We start from the raw sequence: 23,113 nt of genomic DNA, 5'->3' as shown, positions 1-23,113 counted from the left end.
CATCAGGGGCAAGAGAACACAAGCAGGAACAAAGCAGTTAGTATATTGGGATTACAATTAACTGCCAAGCTAACAAGCACAGCTGCAGAAGTTCTCATTGGAATATACAGGGTTAATCTATAGTGATTTCATTTTAATATTTTTTCCTTTAAATTAAAATGTATGGGATTGGGAAAAATGTTTCCAAGCAACAGATGGAATTCAGCTGACTTGTTATTTGAACTTTAATATGCTGTTAAAGAACTTGAAATCAAATTGAGTTAAAAAACCAATAAACCAAAAAAATAACAGCGAGGTGAAAATCTGCCATACATTTGCAGAATCTTCTCAAGTAACAGAAGAGTGTGACAACAATGTAACCCCATAAACATTAATGCAAGCTTTCTTATTTACTTGGATGTCAACTTGCATGAAAAAAGAGAAAGAGACGAAGGAGGAGAAGGAGAAGGAGAAGGAGAAGGAGAAGGAGAAGGAGAAGGAGAAGGAGAAGGAGAAGGAGAAGGAGAAGGAGAAGGAGAAGGAGAAGGAGAAGGAGAAGGAGGGAAAAAAAAAGAAAAGGCTCTCCTCCCTCTCAGGGGCATGTTTGATGGGAATGGCCGTATGGGTCCATGACACGAGTCACATTAGCTAGTGCTATGGGGTAACAAACAGTCCCTTCTCACCCATCTGCGGAGTGCCCTCCTGGAAGAGCACTCTGTTCCCAGGAGTTATTCTAAATAACTATGAGGATGCTTCTGAAAAAAACTTTTTAAAGATTTCTCCTTCAAATGGGACTTTTTGTTTATTTAGTAGAACCTCACATATTTTTAATTAAACGATAATAAAGGGTTAATTAAATTAAAGGACCAGGGACCTCTCCTCTTTTTCTCAGATATTTCTTAAAGAAAGCTTAGAAAATCTGGCCTGCAGGAGAATCTTAATATGTGATACTTTTTCTTTTACATTATTACACCTAATTCTTATTAGCCTAATTCTTATTAGCCTTATTCTTAAAACAAGCTCCTCTTCCATGGATTCCAAAATGTTATGAAAAAAAGGTAGATATTACAATCTTTTACACAGAAAACTAAAAAATGATGGCAAGGGACATGATGCTACTCTATCAGCTCAGCAAAAGTAGAATCAAGTTTCCCCCACCTCAAGTCCAATCTGCTTTATATTAGAGCCTATAAACTAGATATACTATAGGACATTTACAAAAAATGGTATTAAGTAACAGAAATATTATCTTGCTGTCACGAAATCACAAAACAAATTCAATTTATTTCTGACTGATTTTTTTTATTTTGCACATTCTACCAGTTGCATGTAAACTTTGTAAAATACATAGTTAACTCGGTAAGATGTTACACAGACAGGCTTCTGAGACAAAACCAGTTTTTTTCTCAGAAAACCAGACCCCTGAAACATAAGAACCTTGCATATAACTATCTACCACAGAGTGCAGCCAATAAAAGAATACTTTTTTGTAATAGAGTAATCACACAGTCACATTACATGCTTTCATTAAAAATAATAATAAAAAAAAAAGAATAAAGAGAAAAAGTTTATTTTCTGTATACTTACCAATACATTTAATGCCATTTCCAACCCATCCTTCTCTGCAACTACATTTAAAACTTCCTGGTACGTTGACACATAAGGCATGCATGTCACAGTTGTGAGCACCAATTTCACACTCATCTACGTCTACAAGCACAAAATAACCTATTAGTATCTACATCAGGAGCACCAGAATATTACAAATTATGTTAGTTTTACATGTTGCTTATTTCCCCTGTGCAGGTTTGCACTACGCAGTTCTTTAAAAAATGAATGTTCAGGAGTAGAGAATAATTCAAGCAAGTTACTTCACATTATACATTAATAAAAAATAGTGATAATTGTATTTTCATTTTGTTCTTTGTAAAAATGACAAAATTAGTTTGCTTTCCTACAACTGCTTTTCACTTTGAAATTAAAGCTATTTTCCAGACATAATATATATGCTGATGTTTATATGTCTAAGAACGGGATGAGAGGGTGCACAGGCATGTTTCAGTTACAGAAACGATTAATCGAAGATTTTAGTAATTATACAACAAATTCTTTAAGACCAAATTATAGGAGAAATTCTGCCAACTTTCCCAGAAAAGCAATTTTGGATGAACTTAGTTTAGCCTCCTGAACGCAGTCGATGCAGCTTGCAAAAGACAAGGTAACTATCACAGGAACTCAGAGAGTTTGAAAATGACTGACTTTGATTCTTTAAAATTTGTTAGCATGGGTTGAAGGATGACATATAACTTTACCTTTTACATCATCACTTTTTTTCATTCTCGTACTGTTTTTTTTTTTTTGTTTTGTCCTGTTCTTAGACTACAGGGTCATTTCCTGCAGCTTTAGTTGACACATGAGTTCGTATTTTCAGTATGTAAGACAAATGAGTACAGATAAAATACTACTAATACAAATGCAGCTGTGCCCACCCAAGCTATGTTTCGTAAGATACATATTCCCCCAATCTATACTGATAAAAGCTTTGCCTTTAAAATTACAGTTATGTAAGGGGCCTCCTATATCATATTCGTACTGGTCAAGGAACACACCTTTTCAAACTCAGTACATGCTGACTAAAGTAAAATACTTATTCTTATGTTTAGTACTATGTACAGATACTGATCTCTCACTTGCGTGTGAACACTTCTGCATTTATTTTACCTGAAGGCCAAGATAAGTGCACACCATGACATGATGGAAATTTGCTTTACCTGTGCATCCAGTGGTTCCTTTCTTGACTGAATATCCTAGTTGACAGTGACAAATGAAGGACCCTTTAGTGTTTTCACACTCCCCAAACATACAGATGTTGGAATTCAAATCACATTCATTCACATCTGTAAATGCACATAAATTCATTATTAGTTGAACACTGCTGTTATTTAACAGCATATTTTGTCATTTTGGAATACTTTCATTCAGGTGAAATTGTCCAAATGCTGTTGCTGAAAGCCAATTTGGGAGAGGGTAAGGAACAGAGACATTAGGAGCACACCTGGAGAAGAAATGCTTCCAAAAGTTAGAGCTATCTCTGTCACATACAAAGACAAAAAGCAACCACAAAAGTAACATTCAATGATAAGTCAAGCTGCAAGTCGCATGGGGAAAGACCCTTGCAGAAAGAACAAGTGATGAGCCACAAACAGAAAAGTTTTCCCATAACCATATGAAAAAAAAGTCACATGGAAAAACAGGGCATCGTGACTGTAGATGTGCTCTTGTGCCAGTCTCCCTACCAGGCACCTCAACAATATGACTGCTCAGCACTTGCTGCCTTGATGCAGACTACAGTTTCAAGAGAGGTAAGTTTCCTACTGATGTACCCCTGCTCTTCCCAATTTCACTGAGCGTTGCATATACAATGAAAACTTTCCATTAGGAAGAAAGCTTCTCCTAAAGAATAACGTAGTGTGTACCTGAACTGTGTTTTAGATTTTTATACTGCATGCTAACCCTTCAGTATAGGCTTTCAACTATAATATAAGGCTTTAACATTATTCCAGAATTTACCTCATTTGAAAGCTAAATAGTTTATAATTGAAGTCCTGGTTAACAGCTTGTAGTTAAAACATAGTCTTATTATGAGTTACACCTATGTCAACTTTTTGACTTTATTCAAATAGCTCCAATTTTTATATTAGTTAAATGGCAAAGATCATCTAATTTCACATATTGTCAAATAAATACAAGATATTTCAAGTATTTCTGATGAAAAAAATCAAGTACTTTGTTGAAATTAGTGTTAAGTCCAGTAAGAAACTGTAGTTACCCCAAGGGCTTTTTCACAAACTGGGTGATGCCGTTAGCAAGGAAAACAATTACATACATGGCAGAAATTCACACTTTCTCACTGTAGGTTTCTAACCTTAATATCAGATACTGTTTTCCTAGAGAAGAACATTTAAGAGCAGTTGTGTTTAAAATGGAAAAAGCATTCTGATTTACAGCTAATAACATGGCTAATACAAAAAATTATTGAAAAGATCCATTCTAAACTTTCAAGTTGGTTGCGTAAACATGGAGTATGTGTGCAAAACTGAAAACAAGAACCTGGAATAACAGAAAAGTGAAGGTGAAATAGAAAATATTAAACTCATCTCTAATTATGGAAGAAAGGAGATAAAGGCAGCGCAGGACGGCTTTACTCAGCATTACATATAACTAGTTCCTCCTCTGTGTGTGTGTCTGTGTAAGTGTGCATATGTGCGAAATAAAGGTTTGTTTGACAGATGCTCACAAAACATAAAAAGATGTAATTAGTATAGCTAAAACCACCTTAAAATAAGAAACATGTGAAACTTTATATTAAATGTAAAAGGTAAGAACTTCGCATAAGCACCAAGATAAACTAAACAGGTTAGTTTAATTTGAGGAGATACTTTTATTTTAATTTCCTTTATAATTACTCATGATAACTTTCTGTAGCTGACGGAATAAACTAAAACTTTTACAGGAGAAAAGAAAATGCTGGGGCACTCAAATAACCTCTTCTCAGAAGAGATGTTTTAGAGAAATCTTATAATTGCAATTAAATCACTCCTATTTTTGGAACTATGTGATTTGATTAATCTTCATGGACTTTTCAAATTTTTTTCTACCCTTCCTGACACCTATAGCGAGACGCAAGAAAGATCTATAAATTTTTTTTTGTTATAATATACATAGTTTTAACACCCACTTTCAAGGATTCAGCAGAACATCCAAAAATATTAGCTGCAGAATTTTTATACTTGCGTTAAATTTGGTGTGTACAGCTACTTACCAATACAGGTTTTCATGTCCATAGAAGCCATAAATCCATCGTAACAGAGACAGCGATATTCGCCCGGAATATTAGTACATTGCCCACCATCACAGATATCTGGATTGTTTTCACATTCATCAATATCTGGGGGGGCGGGGGCGTGGAAAAAAAAGCAGAGAATAATTCTGTCATTCTGGTACGGATCGGCTACAAGAATACCATGTTTGTGTTGGCTGAAAGATATGATGTTGGAACTTTTAAGATATTAAAACCTACCTGCACATGTCCTGACATCTGGCATTAGTGCGTAGCCATCACTGCAGCTACATTCATAGCTGCCTTCTGAGTTAGTGCAGTGGGTGTCACAGCCTCCATTCATTATCATACATTCATCAATATCTGGGGAAACAACATTAGTAACAGTTAAGTATATTTTTATTAAGGAAAAATCATCTTCTCTTGCCATTTTACTTAGCCGATGAAACAGTTTATCAGTAATTTGATTCTGAATTTTAATTTTCACTCTGCTGTCTGATTTATATTTTGAACAGCTATCTCTCTTTCAACTGCATTTTCATCTGTGGAAGCAAGTGGCTACTTTTAGTTGTTGCTTTTGTTTGTATGTATTACAAGGGATGTAAAAAAAAGTGCAAAAGGCAACATGTGGAAAGGACAGAAAGAAAAGCCCTGAGGAACTTAGATTTCATTAAAGCTTGAAATGTAGCACAAATTTGTATTTCTGCAAAAAAATAAACAAACCCAACAAATAAAAAACCTCTCAATATCCCCTTTCTCTTTACCAATGTAATGACAACTACATAATTCAGTATTACTATAGTGAAGGATTTAAGAGATATATATACAATAAGGAGAAAAAGTTAAAGAGAAACTATCAATGCCTGGGGCTGTTCTTGCTTGATCAAGTAATTAAGCAATATTTTCTGGTTGTTAGCTCAAGCCTTTGATTTTAATGGAGTAGTACCATAAGAACATTTTTTCTCAAAGTATTCTGCAGAGTTTAGTACAGCAACAATCTTTTTACACCTTCTTTATATTTCTAAGGTTCTAATAGTTCATGATAGACCTGGCAGCAGATAAGAAGATGGCCCCATTCAGTTTCAAAAGGAAGGTATGAAATTAAATAAAAGCAAAGACAGATGAAACAATATATACTGAAGCACAAATAAATAGGTGAAGGTGTACAACACTTGCCTATGCAGCCTTGTCTGTCAGGAGTGGCCTGATACCCAGAGTTACAGGAACACTGGTATGTTCCAACCATGTTCACACACTTGCCATTTCTGCAGAGACTGTCACTTAACGAGCACTCATTTACATCTGGAAAAGAATCATTCAAATCAATTAGTTGTTATTCAGAAAGCAGACTCTAACCACTCAAATGCCAGAGAAAGAGGCTGAGAGGTAATATTTTAAACTGGTGGCTTTCAGGCTTTTTCTAATTTCTTTCTTGTTCTTAGCATGTTCTAATTCAAGGTATGGAGCTCTGAACAGTATATTTAAGACAGTGTCCAAAGGTTTATCCTCTTTGTTTCTCCTCTGTGAACATTAACTGCACAGTGTGTGGGTTTAAACCAACTCTTGAAGCAACTATGCATCAAACACAGAAACCGGAGATATAATATGTATTATGGGGGTTGCATTTTTTTTCACAATTTTGGTGAATTACGTGCAAAAAGGTGAGCTGCATTTCAATAAAGGACAATACTTTTTAGTGAGTGTAGGACTGAAGTTCACTTTGTGCTTGTACATATTTTACTTGAAAGTTGCCAACATAACTGGTACAGTCCTTTGGGTTGCTAAATAAACCCTAAGAGGCCTGGTAAAATACCCCTTTTTGAAGTCAACAGTGTTAAGGGTACTGGAGATTTTACAGGATCCGTTATAAGGTTTTAATTGGAAGATACTCATATAAAGGAAGACCATGAATTTGTGTAAGACATTCCTGAGGCCCCATTCTTGCCAGATACAAGAAGTTTTCATAGCACAAATGACCACTTTTCCTAGAAAGCCGAAGACTACTATTCTGAGTTGAAACTCACCTATGCATTCCTCACGTGATGGTGACAGCTCATGTCCCAAAGGACAGTCACACTGAAAACTCCCTTCGGTGTTCACACATGTGCCACCTCTACACAGCAGGGGGTTGCGTTCACATTCATCAATATCTGTGAAGAAACCACGATAAGTAAGTATAAGATCATTACTAAGGAGCAACAAAGAGAAAAGCATTTGTCAGTGTCTGTAAGTGACAGAATGTGGGGTTCAGAAATAAAAGCATTACTTCATTGAAGCAATGCTGCTCCTTTCCTCATGCTGCGTAACAGGGCAAACAAAAAACTATACATTATTAACTCTAAAACCAGGTATTTTTTCGCTCAAGAAAACCAGAAATTCATCATTCAAAATTAAGCATTCTAGGAGAGACAGAACACAAGAGAAGACAGCAACTGTTTGGATGGTTGCCATTTAGAACAATGTATTAATGTGATGAAACTGTCAAAAAAGTGCTTCTTAATGCAACCAGACACCCATTTATGTATGCACTCAAAATTTTGTCTATGTTAATGGGGATGTATGCGTAAACTGTTAACTAAATGGCAATTTGTTTTGATCAACTCCTGTGTATGTCGTTGTGTGGTGGAGAAATATGCTTGCTACAGCTTATAACGGCAAACTGAATATTTGACTTACAAACCTAATAAAACCAGCTAATACTGTAGATGTGGATGAAGAGAAATATGTACAAAAGATGTTCAAGGTGTAGGATGCACTCACACTTTCGGACTCCCAGGAAGCATTATGGCTACCTAAACTTAAAACTAGAAACTTTTATTCAGATAGGCAGACTAGCATTATCTTTCATTAGCCTGAGAATTCAGCCAAGATACCATTGGGTTTTGCAGGTTATTCACATGTGGGGAAGAACTGCCTGACGATGGAATTCAACATTCCTTTTGCTATAGTTCTGCTTGGATAGTCCTCGCAGCTCCAAAATGTCTTCATTGAACATTATGCCTTCCCCTCCTTTGTTCCTGCAACAGGTCCTCATGAAGTCATTTCTCTTATGTCCTCACTCTCTGCTTATTTATCTTACATCATGCTTCCCTGTATCATGCCCCTGTATTGATTCTCTGCATTTGTACTCCGTCTCTCATGAAGGCTACTCAGTTTCCACAGTTTTTTTCTTTATTATGTCCATCTGTGATTCAGGCAATGATTTTTTGCTCACTTTTGGAGTCTAAAAGCATCACAATTTTCAGGAAATCAAGTAAAGGTGACAGGAGGCTTGCATGGCCTTGTGACACACAGAGGCAGATGATCACTCATTTGAGTTCAGTTATGAGCACAAAAGCTCCTGACAAAGCTCAAACTCAAAAAGGAAGTATAAAGTATGCAAAAGCAGGGACAGTAGATGGAGGAGAAATAGAGGCACTGTCTGAGTGTGCAGGGATGGGGTTAGGAATGCCAAAGCCACCAGGAGTTGACCCTGGCAAGGGATGTGAAGGGTATAACAACAGCAGCAAAGAGATGAGAGGAAATGGGGGAAGGGAACTACTGACAAAGGACATGGAAAAGACCTGTGAGTGCTGAGAGGGAGCTGGCCAATGTCATTTTGAAGCCACTCCAGACCATCCCTGAAAGGTCATGGAAATCAGGCAAGGATCTTTAGGTTGGGAGGAGGGGAAATGTCAATCCTATCTTCAAGAACAGCAAGGAGTGGGACCCATTCAGCCTCATTAGGATGAAAATCTCAAACTTTTCATTTTCTTTATATATTTCATGATGTATTTCATTAAGTACACCACGCTACTAACTCAGGATTTTTTAAGGTGACTAGTAACTTTTGGTGCCTCCATTTCTATTCTTACAACTTCAGACAGATTGAAGAGATGTGATTTTTCAGGAAATGCTTTCAGAATTTCTTGAGTCCTAGCAGAATCAAGGAAAAGCTAATCACGCTACTTCTGAAACTCCAGCCTTCTATTCCTAAGTTTACCAAATGTTTGGATACCTTATTAGCCATTTTTAAACTACATGAATGAATAGTTGCTGCCATTCTAAAATATCTGTACAGAAATGTGTAAAAGTAATTAGCAAAAAGAACAAGCAAAGCTATAGGCATAGTTCAGTTATCTGTCCTATAAACTGTATATTGGTCTCACTTGTTCAAGATGTCACAGTAATTGCACATATGAAGTGTTCAGCGGAGCAGCGCAAGCATAGTACAGAGTACAGTCAGGCTTTGTACAGTGAACAGACAGTCTCCAGGTCATCCTGGCAACACTTACCCATACAGTTCTTCATCATCATAAATCCACTTTCGTAACCATCAAAGCATTCACACTCAAAGCTTCCAGGAGTGTTGACACAAGTACCACTTCCACATAAGTCTGGTGAGATCCGGCACTCATCAATGTCTATTTTATAGTAATGGAGAGGTAGAAAAATCAAATAAGAGTTTAAGGTTATCCTGCTTTTCACAGAAGTGAACAGTTGTCCATTAAAAATTAACTCTACAGAAATCTTACACAGTATAAAAATCAGCAGAGAAAAATTAAATTTGTTTAATATTTAAAGGAATATCTGATTATGTGAAACAGTTTGTGAAAGATTCATAACGGAATGCCTTCAGAGGTCTCAATGAACTATGTAACAAGTAGGCTTACATCAAGTATAATTTAAGGTTAGATTTCTAAGGAAATTACTAACTGTAACAGAATTTGAGTTGTTGTTATTACAGAGGTACCAATTGACTTCATTACAACAGTGCCATCGATATTAAATTGCTTATTATGAAAACGTCTATCCAGTAATAGCATTATAAGCTTAAAGGCTAGATTTACAGTTCACTGGTTATCTTATTAGTTAAGTTTGAATGAAACTTACTGTGGAAAACTATAGCAGGTTTGTAGAAGATAAAAAGAGAAGAGAAAGAAGAGATCTTTATAAGACACACTGGAAGTGAGGCAGGAAGCTAAAGAGGAATTTGTAATATGGATATGATCCAGTGAAACAGGGCAGTGTTGAAGAAGAGGACTGGAAAGAAGAACTGGATAGCCTGTTATTTATTATCGCCTCACATCTTTCCAGACTTCTCTCTTCCTTACTCTACTGCCCACCCAGCGTTTTTGGGGTGAACTAGGGTTCAATGCCTTTGTTTCATGTTCTGCACTATACTCTCTACCTTCAGCTTCATTTATTACTGTGTCACTAATTTTTATATATTAAGAAATCATGAAGTCTTTACAGGAAATAAAAATAACAGGATATTTGAAACAATGAAGACGTTAGTCCAGGATAGGGCACAGGATTGGTTCTGTCATCCAAGAAGTTCAGGGAGGAAGAAAACTGAGAAGAGCACCAACATGTTTGCAGTAAGTTATTGAGCTGTGCAGTAGACTCATTTGTGTAAGTGGCTGAGGAAAACTAGGCAAGTATAAGCTTAACTAAAGAAACTGCTAAAGATTCAAAACAGTTCTTTTTTCACCACATTCAAGAGACTCTTTTGCCTCTGTGTCACTCCCCGTGGCCAGGTTTCTTCCAGGTGAAGATAGTTCAGCCCTCACACACAGATGTGTGGAGGTGCTGGATGGTAACCCATGTGGTGGGCCTGGGATGTTAGAGTATCTGGCCTCCTGTAGGCTTTATAAAACATTTTGTTGTTAATTTAAAACAAAAAACCTCTTCCATTTAATAAAACCTGGCTCTCTACAGCTGCTCAGTGGAACATTTTCATCAGAACAATCCTTCAATGGAAAACAGAACCAAAAAAAGCTTTTGTAAGGAGAAGTTTTCTGACCTATTCTTGTTAGTTTAGAAATAAAGTTTGTTAAATGCATTTCTCATCAATGCAATCACTATAAAAACAAGGAAATCACCAGTTAGGGCAACATTAACATCCAGACCAACCTCAGTTAACATGCCTTACCACCCACACTTCACGTTACTCAGACTCACTCATAGACGCCTGTGTAGTATAACAAAACCTCCTTCGTTTTCAGCACACAGCCACCCACAATGCAGGCATCCAGGTTCTCATAACCAGAAAACTATCAAGCTTATCTGCTGTTTCAGTTTTTCCAGACGGTGAATAAAAAAAATATTAAACTTTTAAATTAAATGCATGTCTCTTCTTGAGTTAATGTTGCACTGATGTCAGAATTGCATGGGTGCCTCTGTGTGTGGTTGGCTGTCAAATCTAAGTGAAATTAATTTGCAGTTGAGTCTCTAAATTCATTTGGTAATACACTGACCAGAGAGTAAGGGACATAAATGAAGTTAATCTGTATGTTAAAAAATTGAACTTGGCTTCGCTGGTGTTCCTTATTCATTTTTCAGGTTGTACTGATAGAGCATGACCTGAGCATCTTCACACCAATTAAAAAACTTCCTAATGTACATGTACAAGAAGAATGTTACGTTTATTGAAGAATCACTTTCTGAAAGGGAAACTTAAGACAGTTGGCCATTCTGTCCAATGATTAAGCTCTTAGAAACTGAAGAAAATGAATGATATTAAGTTTTCAGATAACCACGCTATATAACAAGTGCAAGTTCATTTAAAATGCCCCAGGCATGTGGTAGAGTCCCCATCATGGGATGTTTTCAACATGGACAGGGTGCTAGATAATGTCATCTAGGCTCCCTTTCCCACAAAAAGTTGTTTAAGGTCCCTTTCAACCTGGATTATTCTATGACTCTAGGGAAAACTGGGGAAAATGCAAGACTTACCTGTACAGTTTCTTTCCTCCATATCTAAAGTAAACCCATTGTTACATCTACATTTGAAACTTCCAATTGTGTTTCTGCATTTACCATTCATGCACATACCAGGGAATACTTTACATTCATTGATATCTATGAAATAAAAACAAAAGAAAAGAGCATTCTTAAGCACAAATATATGTAAAATTAATGGGAATTTCCTGTTCATTCTTAGCAATTGTACTGGGCATGGAAGGCAAGGTTTATGTTGCAGGGGACTGGAGGGATGGCCTCCTCCTAAACAGATTAGGAGACTGGAAAAATGAAACGGAGAAGGCATGCAAGAGCAGTCCTTGTTGGAGACATGACTGGAGACGCACTCTTGGAAGGCAGAACTCCATGTCTGAGGAGGAACTCCTGAGGGACTGCCACCCCTGGAGGACCCATGTCAGAGCAGAGACACCCCTGAGGACCCATGTTGACTCATGCCAGGGCAGGGACATGCCTGAGGGACTGTGGCCTACAGGTGATCAAGGCAGGTGCAGGAATACCCTGACACACAGTGGCCCATGAAGGACGCATGCTGGGGCAGAGACACTTCTGAGGGATTCTGACCCACATGCAACCCCTGCTGAGGTAGGGAGATCCCTGAGGGACCATGAACTGTGGGTGATCCATGCTGGGGCAGTGACACATCCCAGGGACTACAGTACATGAGTCACTCACACTGGGTCTGGGACATCCTGAAGGAGCATGGGCTTGAGAACCCATGCTGGAGCAGGAACACCCCAGAGGGCCTCTGTCCCATGGAGAAGCCTATGCCAGGGCACAGGAAATGAATAAGAAGGAAGGAGCAGTGAAAGAGAAGACTAAGCAACAAGGGGTGACAAAGACAGAACATCTCAGTGTCCCCAAGGCCCTGTGCTGCCAACTATCTCATCCGTGGGACTACCAGGGCCGGACACCAGGAAATGTGGAGGAGAGGTGCTGGGCTGAAGCTGAGCCTGGGGGTAAGGCAGAAAAGATATTTCCCTACCTGTTGAATTGTTTATGCTTTCTTTGCTTCTCAATAATTGAACCAGTAATTAAAAGTTTATGTTAACCAGCAATCAACCAAATTCAGTGAATTCAGTGACCATGACACCAATACGTGTATTGTGCTCTATTCTGCTTTCTAACACAATGAATACTCATGGTGTTCCTGAGCAAGCTTGTAAAAGATGTAACTATTCCCTGGTTGATTGGTTTTTGTTGTTTGGTTGGTTTTTGTTTTTTTTTTTTCAAATTGAGATTGCCAGAATGATATATGGAGCTCAGTTTAGGAAAGAGTAATTTCTCTTTTGTAGAATATCAAATGAAATGTTTCTTCGAAATGCGTTTTGCTGGACAGCTGGATAGCAACAAGCTGTTAAAGGATCTTGCATAAGACAAATAAAGGTTTTTCATGTGTCAGCCTCTCTCATATGCACACCCCCAACAGCACTTACAAACTTGAATAAGCTTCTCTTACGCTCTACAATATAATTTGCTGGATGAATGTCCTTACCCAAGAATCATCTTTGATGAAGCAAACTTCTATCTCCTATGTATTAGTGTAAATGGAAGAAAAGCATGGTCCAAATATAAAAGCAGAAACAAGAAGCAAATTCTTACAAGAATCTTGGGAAGGGACAAGATTTTATTATTATTAAATAATTATGAACTTATTATTTCTAATTAAATAAATTTCAATAAAACCAAACAATTATATTATTATTAAATTCCTTATTTGCTTAGTAAATCACCATGGAACATTCAGAACTTTGCCTGAGAATGGTAACTCCTGAAAACGAGAGCTTGTTTATGGTGAAGCAGAGGTCCAATCTGTTAAAAGTTTTCTCATGCAACTCAACGTATTTCAAGACAAATCCTTCAGAACACATCCTTTTAAAAATAAAATACCAAAACATTTCTGGATCACCTCAGAGTCTGCACACAGAAATTTACAGCTTTTCTTAACAGATCTCAGTCACTTGGAATATCTCAGATACGGTTTCTTAACATTTTGCAATTTCTTCAGTTTTGTTTTTGCACTACAGGAATTAAAGCTAGTAAAAACTGGTCAAAAGGCTTTTATTTACTTCTTAATCACTGCAGCTCCTTGTTATCATTGCCCTCATAATTTTAATGCGACAGACACCCTTCCCTTTTAATCACTTATTAATTGCGCAAACCAGAGAAAGAACTCATCCTTCCTCAGTCTCTCTTTCAGAGACGCTGGGACAAATTTTAGTAATATTTTACGTTTACATCTTAACTCCCTGACTTCATGGAACTTTATCTGACCGTCAGTTCACTCTTTGTAAAGCACTGCCTTAAAAAAGGTGCACATTTTCTGTTATTCTCATCGTTTAGAGTTCCCCCCGCCTTCAGTTCTGATGTAGTCATTTCCTTTTTCTCCTTACCAAATTCAAACTTTGCACCTTTTCAGTTTAGGTTCCTGTAACATCTTGAGCCCCATGTGAGCAGAGATTTTCCCGCCTGTAAGGTCAGGTCTTTCAGGCAAACATTGCTATAATATCTCTTATTTCAAGTACATAACAAATGTAGACACAAATCCTGGCTTTTTCTTAGAATATTCACCCAGGTGTACCTGTAATTCATTTTTAGATCCAAGAATGAACCATTACCTTTATAAAATGGCCTGCCAGTTAGAATATCTCCCCTGTTGGAAAAGCCAGGACCTCTGGGGCACAGAGCCTCATATTCCTTGGTGCCAGTCTTAGGACACTCCTCACAGTCAGAGCCCCAGGCAGCCCCCACAGCACAGCAGCAGGCATCCATACGAAACTTGCCAGGCACAGGCTGAATGCACTCATCTTCATCCCATTTCAGGTAGCATTGCTCCATGCGAATATCTGTTCATTTTACAAAAACAAATACACATTATCACCTTTGCTCAAGTTTTCTGTTTTACAGAAGCACCTATTTCTGAGGCACGAGTACATGTAAGGCTCAGTTTTTGGGAGACAGATTTCTGCTTAAGACTCTACACTTCTGCACAAAGTTCAGTCATTTGAAGTTGCTAATATTGCACTATAGTTAAGTTTCTGGATCTCTGTTGTACCACACAAAAGTACAAGCATTTATTTTGCTGCCTCCCAATATCAAGATATACCATTACTCTGACATGATTCTGCTTTTTATGTTTCTATGTGTATTTGATAGCTCAGAGACATGTATTTCCTTAATATATCAGGTATTCTCATCTACAAATTGACCTACATTAATTTAAAAAAAAATATTCCTACCTATATTTATATTATTAAATGAATTTAATAATACAAGGAATACAGAAAAAAAAATTGCTCACGGTTGTTAGGCTTACTTTAACACCGGTTAGCAGGAGAAAACAATATGGTTTCCAGAAAAATAATTATGGTTATACTCATGGGTCTCATTTGCAGAAAAGCAAGTCAACAAAAAGATAGATCAACCAAGTGTGTAGGCAGCATCTATACTTGCATACCCAACTGTCAGGAAAAGTACCACGTGCTGGTATGTATACAGAAAAAAATCAGCTTTGCTGTTATCTCACATACAGTGAAAAATAACAATAATAACCCATTTGAAAGCATCAGTACATTCTACACTTTTCACCTCTTTGTATTTCAGTAAAGAAAAATAGTTTAAAATTTTTAGAAAAAAATTTAGTACTTGTTAAAATAACAAATTGGTACTAAAAATGTGTCTCCACATGCTAATTTCTAGAACACAAGAGAATTTCTATGCCCAAATTCCAAAACTCTGGCAAATAATACCAATAATGGGAAATGGACAATACCAATTACAGCAGTGCTAGAGAAGACGTCTGTGATACTATACAGAAAGTTATTGGTAGCTTAGTGCTCTCCACGGAAATAGAATTATTTTCAGTGTGTAAGGAAGATCACAAAGACACACTTTGTCTGATAAAATAACTTCTGGACATACTCTAGAGCGTCCTGAAACGACTGAAATGGACTGTAGGTCAAGCTGTATTTTCAGGATAAATATAAACGTTAATGTTTCACAATATATATGATATACTGCACTGGAAGTTAGGCTTTAGCAAACCTAACAGAACTCTTAAATGCTTAGCACAAAAAGCTTTGAAAAAGATGTAAGATCTAAAAATAACACAGATGAGCTGCTGAACTGTTTTTCATACAAGCCCTTAAAAGTTGTGCATATTTATAATATAAATTTACCTTACACACATCTGAAGTTAAAAAATTTAGAACCAAGTATATGAAATGGAAATTGTTGAAAGACTATTTATGGTTTCCTGTAAACTATTCCACATCAAGATGATACTTATTTTCATTTCCAGAGATCCAGCAGACATACTGCTAATAAATATTTGTTTGCACTAAAATCACTGTAGTGGATCCAGCAGGAAATAAACATATTTTAGAAATACGTGACATAGTGCACAGTTGCTTGTGTTGCATGGAAGGCACATATCTTGTAATATAAAAGGTTGCTTTTTCATTAAAATAAGAAAAGGTAACATATCTTTGAGGGTAAAGGAATCCTGTGTCTTGTTTGAAAATGGCTCCTTTGTTCAAACTTTTCATTGTATCTATCAACCACAATTAAATTCACACTTGTCCAACCGAATTTCTCATTAAGAAATAATACCGGCTTGATGGACACAGATGCCAGTGAGTGGCAACAGAACTACTAAGTTTGTGGGGCTTGGGGGAGGGTGGAATAGAAAGTAAAACCTAACATGCAAAACTGCATCTGATAAGCACAAATGTAATGGATACGTGCACGTGGGCAGATTTCGTTTTGAATTGTTTCTTTATTCTGAGACATTTATATTGATTGTACCATCTTCTTCATTTCAAAATTCTGCTTATTTTAAAAAACATCTCTAGAATTAAATTAACGTTAAAAATCCCCACAACCTGGTAACTGTTTGTATCAACTATCGGTAAGGCATAGTGCAATTAAAGCAAAAGTGTTTGCTTATATTTTAATCTGCTTGAGGAAAGAGCACACTGTTGAAATAAAAAATAACGGTTAGAGTAGGAAAATTCTTGACATGAAGCAAGGGCTGAATTTTCTTTTTTTTTGCTTTGCTGCACTGTTTTCTTAAAAGAAATCAACTCTGTCAGTAATCATATTTTTACAGTCCTCAGAACTGTCAAGAAAAAATAATACGAATTACAGAATGTATTCTAAACATCCAGTACCCTGACTTTATCTTTTTTCATCTCTGACCATTGATTTCTAAAGATGCAGACTAATAACACTAATTACACTTGCTACAGGATACTTCTATTTTTGTGAACTTACACAGGGGTTCAGTATTTTTTATACCTGAAGTCTTTCCTAGAGAAATGTATGTTTTCATGGACATCATGTTTTGTCAGTAGAAGATATTAATCTGTACAATAAAGATGAAGTCTTACTTTTATCTACACTCATTTTGATTACTCTCAGACCAATTTGCACCAGCATATTCATGCTACAAGGTAGCATCTGAGTTTCACAAAATGACTAGATAGCAACAGAGGAGAGGACTTTTTACCCCGCATTACAAGCTGCTAGCTGACCACCTGACCTCTTATCATCTAGCTCCCAGTGAGCTAGACATTTCTGTTTGTGAATGGGAGTCAGAGTAAGGGCAGCACTCTAGCAAAACCTATTGACTGCATTGTGGGCAAAACAAGTCTTAACACAAACATTCGTATTCCCCCAAGGGATTAACAGCTCTCCCCTGAACTGGCAGGGGCATTAGATACCTAAGCAGGCATAAACTAAAATGTATGCTTAACAAACTGCTTTCGGAGGAATTCAGAAACAAATAAAACATCCTTTCACACCCATTTGAGAATAATTTTGGACAACTGCTGGACACACCTAAAAAGTTGGCAGGGTTGAGTGCATTCTTACCTAAGCACACTCGCCCTGTTCCATCCAGGGTCAGTCCTTCAGGGCACTCACAGTGAAATGAACCTCTGCTGTTAACACACCGCCCGTTGGGACAAACCCCCGGGAAAACATCACACTCATTTACATCTGTTGGGGAAACAAAGAGTTGAGTTATATGTTAACTCAAAGGAGACAGCTACAGCTTTATTGAGAATTAAAGCTACATGAAAGAAAGCGAGAGGCCTTCATCCGTACTGTATTAGCGTCTGATCACTGTTCTGAACAAGCATGTGGCTCAGTCTCAAGATATTCAAGTCATGGGGCATGAAGACGCCACATTCTCTTCTCCTAGACAAGATGATGGATATGGGTGGGTGAGAGGAAAACCTAACGGGATTAAATGTATTTCGAAGGAGCAGTTCCATTCTCTCTGTATCATTTTGATATTATCCAACAAACAGTGTAACATAACACTTCCCAACAGTCAGTAACTGTGAAGGCATTCATGTAAGGTTGATATGATTATGCCTGAGAAAAGCAACAACATCATAAATGCCCTTTTATCTCATTTTCAAAGGAAAAAAAAAATACATCTTGAGTAAGAAGCAAAAACTTCACCTTCACAGGTAACGCCTTTAACTCTGGCAAATCCTCTTGAGCAAGCTGTGTCTGGAATCAAGCCAGAAAGATATATCACTGCTTTGGAATGACAGAAATACAGGAGTAAATAATTTAAAAATAAATGCATCTTTGGTATTCTGTAATAATGTGACCGTGTAAGGTGGTGAGTGTTCTAGCCTCAATCAAGAAAAGTACTGACTCATACATGTTATTTAAAACAAGTGAATAGTTGAGGAAATTAAATCTTAGACAATTACTTTCTCATGTGCTTTCTTTAATGGAGACTGGAATGCTCAGCATCTAATCATATCAATCTCTGCACTCAGATGTAGCTGAAAGGTAAATTTCCTGTAAAGTTGCCTGAAGATTTAAAGCTTTAGTGATGTCAGTCATCAGTAACGGCTTTTTTTTCATGGCAGCTTAATAAAGGATCTAAGCAATGACATTATTTTAGGATACACATGTAAAATGTAGCACGATGAGTGATATGAAAGCTTGCTGAAATTTAACTAGTTAGAGAATAGGAAATTAAATAGTCAAATGTATCCAGATTGAGCTAATTAGCTCTCTATATTGCTTAGGTTTTGATTAGTTTTACCAGTCTGATCTGACCATGCTGCTTCCAGGAGTCCAAAGTAATATCTTTGCTTGATGCTGTACCGCACAGTTCACAGCTCTGTTGGATGTTGTTTGCACCATGGTTGTTAGATGGGATACATGTGCCCACAGTTATTGTTCCAATTAAAAATGAAAGGCCAAAACATCCTGACACTGGTTCTGCTGCAAGTGGCATTATTCAAACCTTATGGGGAGAATGCGGCACAGTACTTTTTCCACAAACACAGTTAGCATTCCTGCTTCCAACTTGTAGACCTAACTCTGTAATCTAACAGTAATACTAATTGCACATAAGCTATGTGCTGGAAAACAGCTGGAAAAAGTGTTAACAGCCCACAACATAAAATGCCCTTAAGACTTTTACCAGATATTTCACTTTATTATTGTAGTCCTTACTTCCCTACCCCAATGCACAGTTCCTGTGGAGACGAAACATATGTAATTATTAAAAGATTTATTCACATGTTATTTCCTGGTAACTTCAAAGTAATTAGAATGATCTCTGATGGTGGAGATTACAAGCGATGCTAAATAAGACAACTTCATTTCACAGTTTTTGTGTGTTGTCTGTTTGTTTGTTTTCTATACAGAAAATGATGAGCGTCTGTCTAGTGGTACTTCCCCTCTTCTCCCAAGAGATGCGGCTTATCAGAGCATACCTAATTCACATCGTTCACACGGGCTGCCCCAAGCTGCTCCTAAGGTAGCACAGCATTCAGATTTCAGTGTAGCACCATTGATGTTGACTTCACAGCGACTGTCTTGGATGTTAAGCCAGCAAGTCCCCTTCAGGCTATCTGCAGCAGAATAGAGAACAATATGGAATTGTCACAGCAAAAAAGAGCTGGCATGCCAAGTTCATGCCATGTGTAGTCAGAGTACCAAGGGAGCACAAGCTCTCTTTGAAAATAAACCTTCTATCAGAGTCCTTTTGTACACATCACATTTTAGTTTAGAAGTGGTGGAAAGGAATAGCACTATCACTAGAAGGGAGCAATAGAGCACACTGCTTGAGGCGTTTTATAGTCTAGGTCCCACAGCTAGCAGAGGTTCTCCAGATAATACAGTGGATTTATTTATTTCTAGTGACCGATCAGTCTAAAATACACAAGTTACAACAAAAGCAGAGATCACAACCTGGGACTCTTCCTTCCAGCTGACTGCCTGAACCACTGGGTTATGAAATCCAGGTGTTCTTGCCTTTCTCTCACTCGGTGAACCTTCAAGGTTGTCAGAAAGGAAAAAAAGATAAAAATGTGGGACATAGGAGCGTGCTATATTCTTTTAGGGCTCTGGTTCTGCTAGTGCATTAGCTATACTTTGAACACGCCCGTTAGGTTATACTCCACTCTCTGCTCCTGAGAGGTTATACTCCACTCTCTGCTCCTCAGCCACAGCACACCCAGCTCCTGAATCACAAATTGGATGGCCAGGCCAGGAACCCAGAGCAGCTCAGGGCCAGTCCCCTCCAGTGAGTGACTAGCCACATCAGGCAGCACCTCCTGACTGCTGCCGAGGCTAGACAGCCACTGAGCAAAGGGTAGGTTTTCAGACTTCACTGTTGTCTCTGCTGCCTGAAATCCTCTGAAATTCTCTTTCAGGTACCCAAATCTTCAAGTCTTAAAATATATGCTTTCAGTACCCAAGCCATTTTTTTAGATCTTAAATCAGTTACATACTTTAAAAGTTGTACCTACAGCACCTTTGCTCAATACCTTTACAATGTTACACTCAAATGGTATAAAATTTCTTTAATCAGACAACAACCTTTGGGATCAGATAGCAAAAGCAGTCTGTAAAGATCTAACCCAGACTGGGAGGTCAGCCTGGGTATTTAAACGCATGTGCATAATCGGAGTTCAAAGCTAAGCAAGTGGCCCAGATGAATTTAATGAGATGACTAATGGAAGAAGAATGGGATTTGGCTTTAAGATTTAGTTATATGTACAAAGCCAGACCATCTATTAGGTGCTGTTGATCACTATTACTAATACCTCATGTTTAGGAGCAATGTGCTTAAGATAGAACAATTACAGCTTTTTTTTTTTCAAACAACTTTTAATTTTCTACAAAATTGTCACGTTATAAAATTATGTAGACCAAAGAGAGCACAACCCTTCATTCACTAAAGTAACAGGAAAAAAACCGGCCCAAGAATGTGTCTAGAATCAGTCGCAGAAACTGTGCTACATACTTCATTAATAGTTAAGTGTAAAGCAGTTGTATTATGTAGGTTTATGTTGGTCTCAAAATGGGGGGCAGAACACCACACTTAAATGCACAAAGCAACGAGGGGTACAGAAGAGTGGAAAAGGCATTTTTTCCACACCTTGATCAGCCTTTAGCTAACAGTCAAGACCTGGGTTAGCATAACAAGACTGAAGACAAAACCTGGGCAGTCATTAGCTGGCTCTGCTCTTAGCCGGTCATGTCCCTGGTCATCATATGTCCCAAATTCAGGGACTAACACATAGGAATATAGGCTCTTTGGCTTTGCTTTCAGGCCACATCCAGCTTGCTCCCCACATGTTCGTATGTCTGCTTTATGTTACCAAAACGTAAACACTCCCGTTGCTTTATTCACTAGAGCTCAGTATTATTTATTTTTAGTAGCCAACTTTACAGGATGGAAAAATCATACTAATATCTCAAAAATTATTTAAACTACACAAATTAGTGGGTGATTTTCCTCACTCCAGCTGCATCTACATTATCCTGCCAAAGTCTGCTTGTCTTATCTTTTTCAGGCTATGGGTTAATTTCCTTTATTTTACATAATCTCTCTTGTCCAGACAAAATCTACAGTGGGCAGTCACTGTGAGTTTTGCTTTGGTGAAAAAGTTATTATCCAGCATCAAAGCATTCTTTCTGTTGCTGGCATCTCTTTGATTCTGACTTGAAGAAAAATATATGCATACTACAGGCAGATGGCAGCCTACTTATTGTGCAGCACATGAATTCCATGAATCTAGACTAAAACATGCATAAAAAGCATATATTAAGTGCAACACTTGGACCATCAACAGAGGTATTTCAAAAACAACTCCTGTTTTTTCCCCTAACAGTGCAGCCTCAATATTGCAAGCACTGTCAGTGTGCAAGCAAAGTAAATACAAAACATGACAACATTTTTGCTGAATGCCTTTATTGTAACTGCTGAACTAACAACCCTCATTTGCTGGAGGTTTGAGCTTAAATTGGAGCACAAATTTTGTGACTTGAATTCTGATCATAATTTAAGCAAATCATTTTTTCTCTACCCAGGAAAGCTCACAGAAAGAGACAAATGGCTCACATCGATGCTCAATTTCTACAGGTAATATGGATGCAAATGGCTCAAGCCACATGGTTCTTCAGCCTTGATGCTGAGCAGTCTGAGTAACGGAACCAGAGGACCAGACAGACTGAAGTCTTCTGTCCACAAACTCAATAACGAACATGCATCAGCCACGTAGCTTCTCCATATAAGATCAGTCTAACATGCAATACATGACCTGAGTCCACAAGACAATAAAAATCAGTAAAAAAATTCTAATATTGTTGTCATGTGCTTTTACTTAAAAATTTTGTGCCATTTTTAAGTTCAATAACTTTAATCATCATCATGAAAGACATAAAAATTTGCCCTTATAATGTACGACTGATTCTGGTTTTGACATGAGAGCAAATTTGATGTTAAAGAAAAAATAGAGAGGGGTCAGAATATGACATTACTTTGATCAGTCTCAAGAAAAATATAACACATTCCCAAACCACAACACTGTTGTAGCCATACATTTATTTTTTGGCTTGTGCTTTTCATATCTGATGCTACAGGAGTGCTTTATAGGAGCAATCCGCTAAAAAAAATAGGGTAAATGCATTCAACATACATGTCTTTCATTGCAGTGGTAATAGTAATTGCTCTACCATAGAGATTTAAAATGGTAGATTTAAAATTTGACAACAGCACTTGCAATTTTTTCACACAGTAGACTACCTTTAACTTCCAATCCCTTACTCACTTTTCAATAATCCACTCTGCCCTCCTCTCATGACCACCAATTCCAATAGAAATTTTGCCAAGGTAGAAAAATACACAACTGGTCTCTAACAGTATAAGTCTGTATGTCTCACATTAGCTGTACTTCAGACCCTTCTGTCCTATCATATTCCCACCTTTAGTTCAAAAAACTGTTCCTGAGACAACTTGGGTCAATGAGAAATTAATGATTAGGCCCACAGTACATAGGTGGCTCCTATTCTTTACTTTTTATCACACTGTTCAGATATTTTTTTATGTTTTATGTTACTTAACACAAATATTCAGGCCAAATGGAACCTCCCATTGTAAACATTCCAATGGAAATAATTTGCAAACTAAATCCAGAACATTGTTACAATTAGGCCCTTAGTGCACTTGTAGTACTTTTGGATGTGAGAACACAACCAAGTTATAAATACGCAGCACAAAAAAGCATT

At 37.4% G+C, this 23,113-nt stretch overlaps 1 protein-coding gene across 2 annotated transcripts in view; it reads right to left on the bottom strand.

Annotated features, from left to right (window-relative positions):
- Positions 1-23,113, bottom strand: part of FBN2 (fibrillin 2) — a 174,824-nt gene that overhangs the window by 47,891 nt on the left and 103,820 nt on the right. For both annotated transcript variants that reach the window (XM_054186701.1, XM_054186702.1), the window contains exons 21-32: positions 19,312-19,449; positions 18,032-18,082; positions 17,435-17,560; positions 14,179-14,406; positions 11,537-11,662; positions 9,094-9,222; positions 6,844-6,969; positions 5,996-6,121; positions 5,060-5,182; positions 4,802-4,927; positions 2,751-2,876; positions 1,567-1,689 (exon numbers count right to left, since the gene is read on the bottom strand). In XM_054186701.1, coding sequence (XP_054042676.1) covers positions 1,567-1,689; positions 2,751-2,876; positions 4,802-4,927; positions 5,060-5,182; positions 5,996-6,121; positions 6,844-6,969; positions 9,094-9,222; positions 11,537-11,662; positions 14,179-14,406; positions 17,435-17,560; positions 18,032-18,082; positions 19,312-19,449 — 1,548 coding nt within the window. The remainder of the gene's footprint in view (positions 1-1,566; positions 1,690-2,750; positions 2,877-4,801; positions 4,928-5,059; positions 5,183-5,995; positions 6,122-6,843; positions 6,970-9,093; positions 9,223-11,536; positions 11,663-14,178; positions 14,407-17,434; positions 17,561-18,031; positions 18,083-19,311; positions 19,450-23,113) is intronic.

The sequence above is a fragment of the Rissa tridactyla genome, chromosome Z (genome assembly GCF_028500815.1).
Source record: "Rissa tridactyla isolate bRisTri1 chromosome Z, bRisTri1.patW.cur.20221130, whole genome shotgun sequence".
NCBI lineage: Eukaryota > Metazoa > Chordata > Aves > Charadriiformes > Laridae > Rissa > Rissa tridactyla.
This window is presented reverse-complemented; position numbering and strand designations above follow the sequence as displayed.